The sequence below is a fragment of the Terrapene carolina genome, unplaced genomic scaffold, assembly GCF_002925995.2.
Source record: "Terrapene carolina triunguis isolate 2854851 unplaced genomic scaffold, T_m_triunguis-2.0 Scaffold96, whole genome shotgun sequence".
Classification (NCBI taxonomy): domain Eukaryota; kingdom Metazoa; phylum Chordata; order Testudines; family Emydidae; genus Terrapene; species Terrapene triunguis.
The window spans coordinates 30,403,205-30,415,253 of NW_020664447.1; the positions used below are offsets into that span (position 1 = coordinate 30,403,205).

Consider the following 12,049-nt stretch of genomic DNA (forward strand, 5'->3'; position numbering starts at 1 on the left):
AATGACTTGAAAAATCGAAAAGGAATCTTACAAAAAGTAGAAACATGGATGAATTGCTAAGGAGAAACGATAATACAACAAGAATATAGGGACAAAAATTAGAAAGGCTAAGGCACAAAATGAGTTACACTTAGCAGGGACATAAAAGGCAATATGAAGCTCTTTAAATAAATTAGGCCCAAGAGAAAGATGAAGGAAAGCGTAGGTCCAGTATTTGGTGGAGAAGGAGAGCTAATAACTGATAACATCAAGAAGGCAGAGGTGTTTAATACCTACTCTGCTTCAGTCTGCACTAAAGAAGTTAATGGTTACCAGATTAACACAATTAATATTAACAACAAGGGGGGAAAGAACGCAAACCAAAATAGGGAAACAACATGTTAAAGAATGTTTAGGTACGTTAGAATGTATTCAAGTCACCAGGGTCTGATGAAATTCATTCTAGAGTATTTAAGGAACTTGCTGAAGCAACCTCAGAACTATTAGCAATTATCTTCAAGAACTCATGGAGGACAGGTGATGTCCCAGAGGACTGGAGAAAGGTTCTATCAATCATTAAAATCATTTAAAAGGGAAACAAAAAGGACCTGGGGAATTATAGACCAGTTAGCCTAACTCCAATTGCTGGACAGATACAGGAACAATTTATTAAACCACCAATTTAGAGGATAAAAGTGTTATTATAAGGAAGAGCCAGCATGGATTTCTCAAGAAAAATCATGCCAAACCAAAATTTCCTTCTTTGACAGGGTTGCTTTCCATAGTGGACAGGGAGAAGCAGTAGATGTGATATATCTTGATTTTAATAATGCTTTTGACACAGTCCCACATGACATTCTCATAAGCAAACTAGGGAACATGGTGTAGATTAAATTACTATGAGGTGGGAGCACAACTGGTTGAAAGACTGTACTCAAAAGAGTAGTCATCAATAGTTTGCTGTCACATTGGGAGGGCAAGTCCGGTACTATTCAATATTTTCATTAATGACAAGGATAACAGAGTGGAGAGTACACTTCTAAAATTTGGAGATGACACCAAACTGGGATGGATTGCAACGACAGGATTAAAATTCAAAATGACCTTTAAAAATTGGAGAATTGGTCTGAAATCAAGAAGATGAAATTCAATAAAGATAAGTGCAAATAGTTCATTTAGGGAGGGGGGAAAAATGCAGATCTACAAAATGGGGAATAATTGGGTAGCTGATAAGGATTTGGGGATTATAGTGGACCACAAATTGAATGAGAGTCACCAACGTGATGCATTGGGGAAAAAAAAAGCTCTATAATGCTGGGATGTATTAACAGGAATGTTGTATGTAAGAAGTGGCAGGTAACTGTCCCGCTTCAGTTGGTACTGGTTAGGCCTCAGCTGCAGTACTGTGTCCACTTCTAGGTGCCACACTTTAGAAAAGATATGGACAAATTGGAGAGAACCCAAAGGACAGCAACAAAAATGATAAAGGGTTTAGAAATCTTGACCTATGAGGAAAGGTTTAGGCACATTTAGACTTGAGGAAAAAAGACTGAGGGGAGGCCTGACTCCAGTTTTCAAATATGTTAAGGGCTGTTATAACGAGGATGGTGACCAACTTTCTCCATGTCCGCTGAAGGTAGGACAAGTAGTAATGGGCTTAATCTGCAGCAAAGGAGATTTAGGTTAGATATTAGGAAAAACTTAACTATAAGGGTAGTTAAATTCTGGAATAAGCTCCCCATCCCTGGAGATTTTTAACAACAGGTTGGACAAACACCTGCCAGGGATGGTCTAGGTTTACTTGGTCCTGCCCCCGTGTAGGGGGCTGGAGTTAACGACCTCTGGAGGTCCCTTCCAGACCTACATGTCTATGATTTTATACACGTAAGTGAACAAAGGGAAGCCAGTTACAGCCCATAGACAGATAAGAACACAAACTTCTTCCAAAAGGAAAGCAGAGACACTATCCTTGGGTTGCATGAAGCTATCTAGCTCCTAATCCATAAGGAAGCCTTGTATGGACCCTGACAAACCCCATACCTTGCAGTTCCACAATAAATGAGCCACACCAAAAAAGGAAGTCAGCACCTGGCAGATTCAGCCACTGTGGGGCTCTGGCTAACAGTTCTACAGCCTAATCAAGGGCAGTGAAGTTGCAGCAAAATTCTTCAGCAGGATTTCATGAAAAGTGCCAAGGAGGCCTTTGCAAATGTAGCAGGGATGGCTCTGGAGCCCCTCATCCTGCAGCAGGATCAGGATGGAAGTCACTGTCTATACTTTTAATCTCCCAGCCCCTATTTGTTAACATCACTTGTGCATGTTCCGGTGTGACCATGTGACCGATTTAGATGAGACACACAACTTTGAACTTAGGAAGGCGTCCAATTTTAAACAAAGCATCAGACGGCCTAGCAACAGGCTCTGGTTAGCACAGAGCACCTTGATTGATATTATTCTCACCTGTTGGTTGGAAGGGTTGACAATCGCTGTGAGCAAGTAGTGTCCCAAGGGATCGAACCGTACCAGCCTGAAACAAGAACAGAGTCGGAGGCTTAGTTGTCAGTTGGCATTTCACATTGACAGAGAAAACCAGATGTTCCAGGGATAACAGACTGCACACATGGGTTTATTCGAGTAGGAAGTTTTACATTTCTATAGCAGCACCTCTCATTCTGAAGTATCCCAAAGTCCTTCAAAAATGTCATGTATTAAGACTTATTCATCCACCCCTAAAATATAGCTACCTCCAAGGTGAAGACTGCAGCTGTTCAACAGCATGCAGCAATCCTACGCAACAGTTTAGGAGAGGGAGTTCTTGTATCCAACTGCAACTGCTAGGGAAATTTATGGCAACATAAAATAAGTACCCTAGAATTTGGCCAGGAAAGAAAGGTGTTAACATCTCTTGTGGAAGTGCCTGGGGATCTTTAATGACCATGGATTTTTGTCAGGATCATATTTTTTAAGTCATTCAAAAGAATGAACCTCCAGCAGCATAGCACCATTTAGCATCATGCTGGAGTATTGATTCAGTACTGACTCCAAGGGTAGAAAGTCATCTTCCCACAGCATCTGGCTCTCCCATCCAGGGCCGGCTCCAGGCACCAGCCCTCCAAGCATGTGCTTGGGGCGGCACCTGGAGGGGGGCGGCGCTCACCTGGGGAGAGCGGGGCCGCGGCTGGGCTCGCCGCCCTCCCCCGGCACTCCGGCCAGGGAGAGCGGGACCGCGGCCGGGCTTGGTGCCCGCCCCTGCTGTGCTCCCCACGCGGGGGGGGGGGGGAGGGGGGTGTGGTTGGGAGAGAGAGAGAGAGAGAGAGAGAGAGGCCGGCCCTGCTCCCATCCTAGGAACAATCATACTTAACCCTGTGTTGCTAATTAAATCTGAAGATCAGTGTTACAAATGCCAACCCTGTGGTAGAGTTGAGAAGGATCCCATAGCACACAACAGCCTAACTTATATTTGTTCATATTTCTGATCTAATCTTGTTCCTTTAGTTTTACTGTCCACAGTCACTGATCCACAAACGCAGCAGGAGCACTGAGAACAAGGCAAGACAATGCTCCAAGTAGCTGAAACCAAGGTCAGGGTGGAGGGGCAGTTACCTTCCGAGTGTCCTCTGCCCCAGAGAGACTGCTACATATTCCTCCACACCATGCCATTTCTCATGCTGGAAGTACAAGTGTTCTACTCCCATAGGAATGAGCACTCACCGGACTCGCTCCATCTCACTGGCTGTCTTCACCACTGCAAAGGGTTCTCGACGACTCCAGTCCCAGAAATGGATCTCATTGGCTGTTGCAATCAGCAGGAGCTGAGCCGTAGGATGGAAAGCCAGAGATGCAATGGCATTGTTGCTGTCTGTGAACCAGCTCTCGCTTCCACCCTGGAGTGGGAAAGGGGGAAATCATCAGCTACTTAACACACAACAATTTTAGGCAACTAGTTTTCTCTGTCAATGCCACAGACCAGCCCCAAAACTCCACATATAGCATGGAACTGCCGTACTTCTTCTGCAACAAAAAAGTCATCATCTACTCTCATTTTACACTGTCATCTGACTCTACAGCCAGAACACAGAACGCCTGGCAACAGTGACCACAGACATGCCGTAGGTAGTTGCGTCTCAGATAGCCTGTAGAACACCACATTCCAGAGCACTCTGCTAGACAGATCATTTGTCTGTGCATCAACCACTGGGCAAGTCATCAGTGGAGAAAACAAAAGTAATGGCATAGCACATTTCCTAGGGCAGAGTGCAAGTTATTCCCCACAAGATCAGCAACAGAAAAGCAATTTTTCTTATACGAACTAAGACAGAGTGAGCCCCAGAGCCCTGTGGAGCTCTGAAATATGGCCCACACCACTCATCAATACAGATGTGTGGCCTGGAGAGGAGACAACAGCCAACATGCCATGGGGCCTGGGCGTTTAAATCAACTAAAGAGTTTGTTGGAACTTTATGGTCTCCAGGAGTTTCATCTCCATATGAGACATAGGGGGTGACTGCAATCTGCTCTGTTGTACACATTTGGTACAGTTCTCAGAAAGCTGCACCAGAGCAGTTCTCAGCTGGGCAAAGTTTGGGTGCTTCAAGCGCAGACAAAATTGCTGCACTACAAATACTAAACACTTGTGTGTTTCAGGAGAGACTTACATGTAAATCCCAGATTCTAACCTCCCCATCTAGGCACCCTGAAGCAATGAGTCCCGGGATAGTAGGGTGAAAGGTCACACACCACGGTGTGCGCCGATGTCCAACCAAAGAATGGACACACTTGCCCGTTTTCACCTCTGTGATGTAGATATTGTGATTCACGTGGGTGGAAGCCATGAGGGTCCTGGGAAAAGGAAAGGGTAGAATTAATGCTGGGGAGGGTCGAGAAGAGAGACAAGACAACATGTTGCGCTAACTCAACCAGCTCCATCAGAGTATTATTATTATTTATTATTTGTATTAAGAATATGCAGATGCAGCCCAGACTGAGGTACATCCACATTTTAGAAATCTGGCCCCCTCAATTCTCTGTCGCTGAGAGAACCCTACGAATACATAACGACTAAAGCTCAGAGATACGGCACACAACCAAATCCTTCCTCCCTCTCACCAGCTGGCCCAGGTCAAATGACACTGAGCTTTCTTCCCTCGTTTTCCAATTCATCCCGCTCACTGCCGTGCCTTCACCTCCCTCCATCATCCCTATTTCCAAGACATTAACCCTGCATCATTCTGTCCTGATTTTAGACTGTCAGTTCCTTCAGGCAGGCACTCTGAGATTTGGCTCAGTGCACTGGTACTTCATTGGCACTGTATAGTTTTTCGTGACACCATTTGCTCCCCAGACCTTCCTCCTAACAACCAGAACAGCTGGGCAGAGCCTCTTCCCTGAACACTATGCAACTCTAACAGGCACTCAGAAATTAAGTGCTAACTGTGTATCATGGGCTGCATAGCTGGATAGATGACTTATGTTCTTCATCTCTGCAGCACAGAGACCTGAAGTCTCATGTCTGCTGCCAGCTCCTGATCTCTCAAGGGGCACGAGTCTCCACAACCTTTGCTGGCATAACAATGTGTTTAAACAAGTAACAAAATAGAAGTCAGTTACCTATCTGGGCTGAACGCCAGCAAGAACGTGGAACGTGGGCTGTCTGGTAGCTCAACTTTCTGAAAAAGCCAATGGAGCAGGAAACATGAGTGCCATATGATCACAGTCTCAACTCTTATCCAAACACAGACAACATAGGGGACCCGAAAGGAACAAAGAACTCACTCCCCTCCCCACTACCCAGGAACCTGGATGGGTCAGATACAGCATATCCAGGGGCCATATCTGACACAAAGTGGAACATCCCACAAAAACACAATCCCCACCTCCAAACCTGCTGGGACAAACCCACCCGCCAGATGTGTCCTTCTGCCCCATTACCTTACCTTGCCCTCCCATTTCATCCATCGGGTTTTATCCTCCACCAGCTCCTGCAGAAGCCGCTGAGCGCCCAAGGCTTGGGTGCCACGTTCTCTGCCCCACAGGATCCGCACAGCATTCTTCTCTGGTACAACCTTCATGGCTCTCAGTAGCCACTGTTACACTAGGGACTGGGATGAGACACCAGCGGGTTCCAGATCACAAACAATCAAGACGCTACAGACAGGCCATCCACATCTGAAGAGGTTGACTCATGGAACTCTAGAAAGAGAGGAGAACTATATGAATGGCAGCTTTGGCTTGGGTGGAAAGAGGAAGGCTTCAAGACCTCATCCACAAGTTCCACTACCCTCAACCACCACCCCACTTTCCTTTCTTCCATTGTCAATGCCCTGGGTATTCCATGATTCTGCATCCAGAGATTTTAATAATCCACTCCTTGGATTTATACCCCAGAATCTAAACTTTCACCTTTGCTAAAGGTGACCTGCAAAGGAAAGAAAATTGGACTTACGCCTATTTTTGCTTCACTGCAAATGGGATATAGAATGAAGGCCTGAAAGAGGTTCTCAAAAATGCTTTTTCTGTCTTTAAAAAAAAGAAAAAAAACCTAACTAAATATTCAGGTCCTGACTATGCTGGATGAGTTGATGGCTAGAAAACTAGTATAAATGACAACACTGTTTGCAGCAAGAGAGTGAAAGTTCAGCTGTTAAGAGGGGAAGGGATTTGTCATCAGACTGTTTAATACTCTTGTTTTTTGCTCATACAGATTCAACTCTGACCTGTTAACATTTTGAATACAAGAAGTCTTTGTTAAATATTCAGTGACTTTAGTTAGTTATTAGAACTCAAACTTTTTTTGTCCTCCTGCAGGTACTCCAACAAAAACAGGGAAGATGAGGATTGATGTTCCCAATATCTTTATGTTTAAAATGAAGTAGAAAAAAAATAACCTTTAAAAAGCTTTTTGGGCCTTCTTTGTTCATCAAAAAGAAGCAATAAAGGACACAAGCTATTTAAATAAGCCTTTGCAAATCTCTTTTGTAATAAACATTAGTTTCTACCCATTCTGGTTACAAAAATGTATTCTCTAGGTGACTCAAGTGCAAACTGACAGTGTTCAATTCCAGCTCTAGAGAGAGCCCAAAACAGTAGTTCAAAGAGCTCTGAACTTCCTGGTTAATCACAATAGTTAGGCTGAGTTCAGTCGTATCACATGAATGCACTTCTCACAAATCCAAACTGCCTTCCCCACCAATATGTGCCAAAAGCCATTTGAGGAGCGAGCTAAGCACACACCTCATCATCACATGATTTTTAGTTCAATGTTCTAAAACATCTCTAACAGGAACACCATCTGTGACACTAGGCATGTCACTTCGCCTCTCTGCAGTCCCCCCCTCCCATTACCCAACCGCTATTTGGAAGAACAGGATAACAATTTACATAAGGCCATGTCTACACTATAAACTTTGGTTGATGCAAGCTGTCAGAGTACAGCCACTCAAGTTTGTATATTGCTGGAGCACATACATACTTGGCTGCTTGCATCAGCACTGCACGTACTCAACGTAAGTGCTTGTGTCAATGCAAAGCACAATGTGCCAAAGGTAGATGTCCCAGTGTCCCATGGGCCACTGTCCAGCACAATATCTTTTGGGAAATTTTCACAGTATGTTGAGTTTCAGAGTAGCAGCCGTGTTAGTCTGTATCCGCAAAAAGAACAGGAGTACTTGTGGCACCTTAGAGACTAACAAATTTATTAGAGCATAAGCTTTCGTGAAGTGGGTTGTAGCCCACGAAAGCTTATGCTCTAATAAATTTGTTAGTCTCTAAGGTGCCACAAGTACTCCTGTTCTTTTCACAGTATGTTGTGAGTTAAGTTCCTACCATACAACTTTCTCCATACCATAATGTCATCCATATCCCCAAATTTTCACACTTTATTAAAAAAAAATCTCACAAACCCATGTGACGCTTCTCAGTGTCTGCCATCTCTGGCAGAAGCATGGAGCGAGCAGAGCTCTGCACGAGTCTCATGAACATTGCAAATACAGAGTGCATGATTATGCTGTATTTTCAGACACAGGAAGGACCATAAGAACATGGGACATGATTTCAGTTTGCAGAAGACAGCAAACAAACAACTCCAGGTTGTTGGTGGCATTCACAGAGCAGCTATAGAAAGTCGAGTGCCAGTTCTGAGCCCAAGAGATGAGCACCCACTGGTGAGATTGCATTGTAATGCAGATTTGGGACAAGCAGTGGCCACAGAACTTTCTGATATGAAAAGCCACATTCCTGGATCTGTGCACCAAGCTTGCCCCATCCCTTCAGGGCAGGGTCACCAGAATGAGAGCTGCATTGACAGTGGAGAAGTGAGTGGCAGTCACACTCTGGAAGCTTGCAACATCAGATTACTACTGATCAATGAGAAATCATTTTGGAGTTGGAAAATCCACAGTAGGGGCCATTGTTATGCAAATGTGTAGGGCCGTCAATCGTCTCCTACTATGCAGGCCTATCATTCTTGGCAATGTGCAGGATCTACTGGATGGATTTGCAGCAATGTGGTTCCTGAATGGCATTGGGATGACAGACAACACACACATCCCCATTTGGCACCAGCCCACTTTGCCACAGAGTACATGAATAGAAAAGGCTAGTTTTCCAAGGTTATACAAGCACTGGTGAATCTCAGGGAATGCTTCACCAATCTCAACATGGGCTGGTCAGAGAAGGTGTATGACGCTCACATCTTTAAGGACACAGGACTGTTCAGAAAGCTGGAAGTGGGCACATTCTTTCCCAACTGACAGATCACCACTGGTGATGTTGAAATGCCAGTAGTGATTCTGGGGGACCCACCCTAGCCCTTGCTCCACTGACCACCTCAATAGCACCAAGGAAAGATTCACCTACTGGTTCAGCAGGCGCAGGATTGTTGACTATACTTTTGGCAGACTGAAGGGACACTAGAGGTATTTACTCACTAGAATGGATCTCAGTGAGCAAAATAGCCCAAAGGTTATAGGTGTCTGCTTTGTCCTGCATACTATCTGTAAGGCAAAGGGGGAAAAAGCTGCCACCAGGATAGAAGGGGCTGATGGAGTGGCTGTCTGCTGACTTTGTGCAGCCAGACACAAGGGCTATTACAAAAGCCCAATGTGGAGCAATGCAGCCGACAGTAGCATCCTGTGCTGGGGTAGGCTCTGGGCTGAGAATTTTGGGTGCTCCTAAGAATGGTGTAGTGTTTGCTGTACATTTAAAAATATGATGAGGTGTTTTCCTGAACCTATGAATTATGTGGCGCTGTACACTTATAAGCACCTTGTATTTGAGTACCACTATGCATTCTGCAATGTGTTGGGATCTACTGAAGATAATTTTATTCTCCAAAAATATAACTGAGTGGGAAAAACAGTGAAGAAAAACACAATGTGTAAAAAATACACAGGCAACGTAATGCTCTTTTTTTAACAAATTATCAGAGTGGAACTTTAAAATTGGGAAGGCAGCAAACATTTCTGTCCATTTCAGTGCATAGATGTAATCCATTGGGGTTACGTATATAACAGCCATGGTTCTCATAGGTCAGCATAGGTGAAGCTATGGTTTTCCTGGTTGTAGAGTGGTAGGGGGAGGATGTGGCCTGGGGGGTGTAGGGAGCAGCAATCATAGAGTTCTCCAAAGACAGTGAAATTAGACGAAGGTTTCTAACGGTCAGAGGGGTGAAATTCTGGAACAGCCTTCCGAGGGAAACAGTGGGGGCGAAAGACCTCTCTGGCTTCAAGATTAGGCTAGATAAGTTTATGGAGGGAATGGCTTGATGGGATAACGTGATTTTAGTCAATTAGGCAATAACGTGCCATCGCTGGTAAAATGTGGGTCCGGCTGGAGAATCTTGCCTGTATGCTCGGGGTTCTACCGATCGCCATATTTGGGGTCGGGAAGGAATTTTCCTCCAGGGTAGATTGGCAGAGGCCCTGGAGGTTTTTTGCCTTCCTCCGCACCATAGGGCAGGGGTCACAAGCTGGAGGATTCTCTGCAACTTGAAGTCTTTAAATCACGATCTGGAGACTTCAACAGCTGAGATAAGGGAAATTGGGTGGGTCAGCTTTTGTGGCCTGCATCATGCGGGAGGTCAGACTAGATGACCATAATGGTCCCTTCTGACCTTAAAGTCTATGAGTCTGGGATTTTTGGACCTGTAAGTGGATCAAGCTCTGCAGCATTTGGGTTTGCTGCCTGAGAAGACTTCTTATGTCCTTGTGCACTTCCCTCTCCTTGTCCTGCTGGAACTTTCTCCTGTCCTCTTTCTTTCTCCATGCTGTTGGTCATCCTCCAAGCCCTTGGTTCCTGGTCCAATGCAGCACTGGCTTGCAGGATTTCTCAGAACACGTCCTTCCTTGTCCTCTTCCTTCTCCACCTCATCAGGGTCAGGCATTAGGCAGGTGTGGAGGGGGCACCCCTCAAAACCTTCGGGCCAGAAGCTGCTGATATAAACAGACATATGCCATTGGATTTACAGTCACAATGGAAAGCCAAAGATGTGTTTCAAAACTCCCTTCCCCTATTTCCAGAAACATTTTTAATAAGAAATGTTTATTGACACTTCAGCTTTGGAGCGCCTTGGCACAGCACTGCTTTCCGGCCCCAGACAGGGTGAGTATGAGCTAACAGAGGAGGGGATGGGGAGATAGGATTTTCTATAACATGAAGAGCAATAAAATGTTGGTCCCTATTCCCTGGATACGAGTATAGGGTAATGGCACTGAACATTAGCATTATTTTCAACAGGCAGTGATGGTTTTTAGCAAACCTCTCACTCCTGAGGGTTACAAAGACACAGAGAACATAGCTGCTACTGGTGTCTCACAGCTGCCCAGGCCTGTATGCCACTAGCCTCTTTACTCAGCAGTGGTACCAGCCAAAGTCATTGGGGAGTGGCATGGGAAAGTGTCCTACCATGGAGGAAGAAATAAGGCTGCCATCCCTAGAAACCTTGGGGAGAAGATTGCAAAGTATCTCCAGGAAATGTTCATTGAGATCTTTCAGTAGGGTAAGAGGGACATCCCTATGTGCATAAATGAAGTGCTTTCCATGCTCCCACACACCTAACCCAACAGGGGCAATGAAAAGCAGATGCCAACTCTACTTCTGTTTGCTGTTCCTCTACCTCTTCTTGTACGAGTAAAACAGTGAAAAGTCTAAACCTGTGTCTTTTTAACTAGGGGAGGGGCCAGGAACCATCTTTAAATTTAAACATTGTAAAGGAAAAAAATGCATGCACGCACTTACCCGAGTTCCCTTCCCCTTCATCAGTGCTCGCCTGGCTAGACTGTGGCAGAGTCCCAAACAGGTCATGGCTCAGGCATGGATGAAGCCCCCTGCTGTGTCTCTTCCCACCATCCATCGCTGTTTACAGCAGGGGTCTCTGCTTTGGGCTCCTCCAAGGTATCCATGGTGGTCTGCAGGGTGCTGGTGAGATCCCTGCCAAGTATGGCATGTAGCCCAGCAGGTCAGTGGCTCAGCACCAGATCGATTTTTGGCCTCCCTGGCTTTGTGATATGCCTGCCACAGTTCCTTCACTTTTCTGCAGCAGTGCTGCTGATCCCTGTCATTGCCCTTTGCCTGCATCCCCTGTGTAATCTGTTGAGAGACGTCCGTGTTTCTACAGCTGGTCCATAACCGTGCCTGCACAGTCTCTTCTCCTCACAGGCCCCGGAGACCGAATACCTCCTGTCTAGTCCAGGCAGAAGAGCCTCTAGACTGAGCAGTGTTCTTCACTGCAAGGTCCATGAGCCAGTGGCGGTTCCCATCCACCCTAAGTGCGGCTCGCTAAATTCCCTCTAAGCCATACAGCATGCTATAAATAGCCATGCAGCAGCTCTAAAGGGCCACGCAGCAAGGACCTGGAGAGAAGAGAGATAGGGGGTGGGCAGGAACTGGGGAGGGGAGCAAATTGGGGCTTGCAGGGCTGCTGTGGGCCTCTTCCCTGGCCCCGGAGCTCCCTGCTGCTGGCAGGAGGAAGAGAGGGGCCCCTTCCCCTGGAGCTCCGTGCTGCCTGCCGGCAAGGGGGAGAGAGGGGCCACTTCCCTGGAAGCTCTGTGCTGTCTGCCAGCAGGGGGAAGGCGGC

General features: G+C 45.9%; 1 protein-coding gene across 2 annotated transcripts in view; it reads right to left on the reverse strand.

The window, feature by feature from the left end:
* The window catches only part of AMBRA1 (autophagy and beclin 1 regulator 1), a 193,082-nt gene that overhangs the window by 163,159 nt on the left and 17,874 nt on the right, over positions 1 to 12,049 (reverse strand). The window contains exons 2-6 of one of the 2 annotated variants that reach the window (XM_024214879.3): positions 5,913 to 6,168; positions 5,587 to 5,645; positions 4,770 to 4,818; positions 3,691 to 3,863; positions 2,440 to 2,506 (exon numbers count right to left, since the gene is read on the reverse strand). In XM_024214879.3, coding sequence (XP_024070647.1) covers positions 2,440 to 2,506; positions 3,691 to 3,863; positions 4,770 to 4,818; positions 5,587 to 5,645; positions 5,913 to 6,047 — 483 coding nt within the window. In that variant the 5' untranslated portion in view covers positions 6,048 to 6,168. Of the gene's footprint in view, positions 1 to 2,439; positions 2,507 to 3,690; positions 3,864 to 4,634; positions 4,819 to 5,586; positions 5,646 to 5,912; positions 6,169 to 12,049 lie in introns of both variants that reach the window. The other variant, XM_024214870.3, reaches the window with a different exon arrangement.